The sequence below is a fragment of the Penaeus japonicus genome, unplaced genomic scaffold, assembly GCF_977035675.1.
Source record: "Penaeus japonicus unplaced genomic scaffold, GWHDUDI00000001_assembly GWHDUDI00000018, whole genome shotgun sequence".
NCBI classification, from domain to species: Eukaryota; Metazoa; Arthropoda; class Malacostraca; order Decapoda; family Penaeidae; genus Penaeus; species Penaeus japonicus.
Genome location: NW_028234420.1, coordinates 16,651,613 through 16,654,112, shown reverse-complemented (window position 1 = coordinate 16,654,112; position 2,500 = coordinate 16,651,613). Strand labels below are relative to the sequence as shown.

The window sequence follows — 2,500 nt, the reverse complement described above, 5'->3', positions numbered from 1 at the left end:
AGACAAAGGAACATCGCCACAGTTAACATCCAAGTAACAACAAAAATGCGTAAGTGACGTTTTTAGTGAAAGTAGCAAAAGGTAATCAGTTGAACGAATCCCTTGTTAATGGTAAGAGGTAAATAACTCATTCCACAAATTGTATGTTCAATATTATGTTTTGTGAGTACTTTAGAAAATTGCAATATATCTGGTCACTAGTTACAGTGTGCGTGATTATCACATTTGAGGTGGTCAGTAGGTATTGATTGACATGCAATATGCTGCAATGCATCTCAGCACTATCACATGTATGAATATTAGGAACTCACAAGACCTACTTCAGTTTTGGTAGGATATTTGCTGATCACCCCTGACATTAGTCAATTTCTGGAAACTTGTAAACGAAAAGTCCGTAATTTTTGTTAGGTTGTAATGAAATTTAAATTCCTACATTAATTACATAAATTTTGACGAGTCAGTTAATCTGTAATAGACAAACGGAACAGTGTTTTTCAAAGGAGACTTGGTAGAAGTCATGAATACTGTATATTTTCAAAAGGCGAATCGCTGAAACTTTGAGTAAGCCAAGGAACCAACATTGTGTAGGTGATAACATATTTGGTTTGATTGATACACAAAACATTGGGTCGGTAACAAGTTATGATATGGATTACTTATATTTAAAACATGGACACTATCCAACATAGTTTTATTTTATGATTTTTTTTTTATACAGATGGTTCCATAAGCACATAGTCACCAAGGAATAAATTAATAGGCCTAGTTCAAACAATAACCATGGTGGATATTGCATGTATACATGTGATTAGGGCATCAACTTGTTAGATATTTTTATCTCTGTTAAGACACCAGTCTTGTCATTTGAGATAAATGGCAGTGGTATCTGGTTGATGTTTAGAAGATAGTGTTAAACAAAAGAGAGGAAGAAAACAATTCTTTAGTTAACACCATTTTAAATGAGACTTTGCCGGAGACCAGAAACTTTCCATGATGAGCTTCCAGTAAAACTCAAAGGAACTCTGTTATATATATGCATTTCCTCATAGTGGATAGGATTGAACTTCCTAAATTGGCCTAAATCTTCTTCTCTGTATATTGTAAATGTTGTGCAGACTATTAACCCATTCTCGACAGGCCATTATGTTTGCCTATTGCAGCTCCAGCTGGCAAAATAGCAATTGCATGCAGCTTCCCACTGAGAGATTTCTCAAGGTATGAGGCCTCGCTGAGCCTCTCAGAGCAATTTTTACCCACCCTTTTTTACTGGTCGATAAGAAAAGGTTTTTAGATTTTTTTTGACAAGTCAAGAAAAAAATGTATATACAAACACAACTACATTCTGTATATACAAGCATAACTATGTAGAACTTGTACATATGAGGAGAGTTCACGATGTGATAGGACATCATCTGTTGTGAGGGAATTGTCGTGAATGGGTTAAAGCCAATGATTTTATCTGGGATTATTTGAACCAGAATATGCACATGAACCTAAAACTGAGGTGAAGACTAGGTTAACTCACTCTCTGTTTCACATGCACTAACCACTTCATGTTGAAAGGGGTTTCTACATCTCACTGAAACCATTGCAAGAGGTGTCTGAGCCATACCCCTATCTTATGGCAGAGGATTAAGTCATTCCACTAGGCTGCTGCACATACCCTGTTACCCGGTGACATGAGATGCTTGCCATGGGTATCCACTATTCAAGACTTCCCTCTCCAGCTGTGCTATGTTTCTTCCGTTCTATGTCTCTACTTTAGCCCTTTTTCCTTTCTTAAAACCACTGTGGCTGGTAAAATTTTCTTGCACTGGAAATTCCTCTCTGAGAACATACTCTGATTTATAGGATTAAAATCAGCGTACGCAATATCCCAAAGAAAGTTGTTCCAGCTGCCTTTGGTCTGCTGCCATCTCTTGCTTTTGATATCACCATCAGGGATTTGTCCTTACTCTTTTCCACACTTTAGTTTCTTTCTTTCTTTTTCCTCCTTTTTTCTTTTTATCCTTTTTTTCACAGCTCTCCTACTCGCATTGTCTATGTACCCTGCAGTCTTTACCTTACTTTGTCTTCCACTTTCCTCTCTGATGAACATTTTGCTCTTGAAATGAATAAAAGTTTGTTCCATTTCATACTACGTTTCTCCTTGACTTTTTCTCATCACATTTTGTCCCCTCTCTCATTTCCAATTTCAAATGGTGAAACAATGTTGCAATACTAGTTAGAGCTTGTCTCTTAACAGGTACTTCAAAGGAAAAATAGACAAGTAAGGAATAAGTTTTCAGTTGATTAGTTTGTTATCCTTAGTAGAAGAAATTCTTCCCATTGCCTCTTATGTAATGGATGTTAATCAAATACTCGTTGAGCTACACATGACACTGTTTTCGATTCGGATTATTATTACTATTATCAGCTCTGCAAAGTGCAGTAAGAAAGAGTTGCATACTTTGTAATACACATAAGAAATTAAATTTTATGAATTAGGAAGAAAAAAGAT

At 36.0% G+C, this 2,500-nt stretch overlaps 1 protein-coding gene across 19 annotated transcripts in view; it reads left to right on the top strand.

The window, feature by feature from the left end:
* DCTN1-p150 (dynactin subunit 1) overlaps nt 1-2,500 on the top strand; it is a 47,627-nt gene that overhangs the window by 21,610 nt on the left and 23,517 nt on the right. For 7 of the 19 annotated variants that reach the window (XM_086546690.1, XM_086546678.1, XM_086546687.1 and 4 more), the window contains one exon: nt 2,246-2,269. The exons of the other annotated variants lie outside the window; for them this stretch is intronic. In XM_086546690.1, the coding sequence (XP_086402816.1) occupies nt 2,246-2,269 (24 nt within the window). The remainder of the gene's footprint in view (nt 1-2,245; nt 2,270-2,500) is intronic. 19 annotated transcript variants of the gene reach the window in all.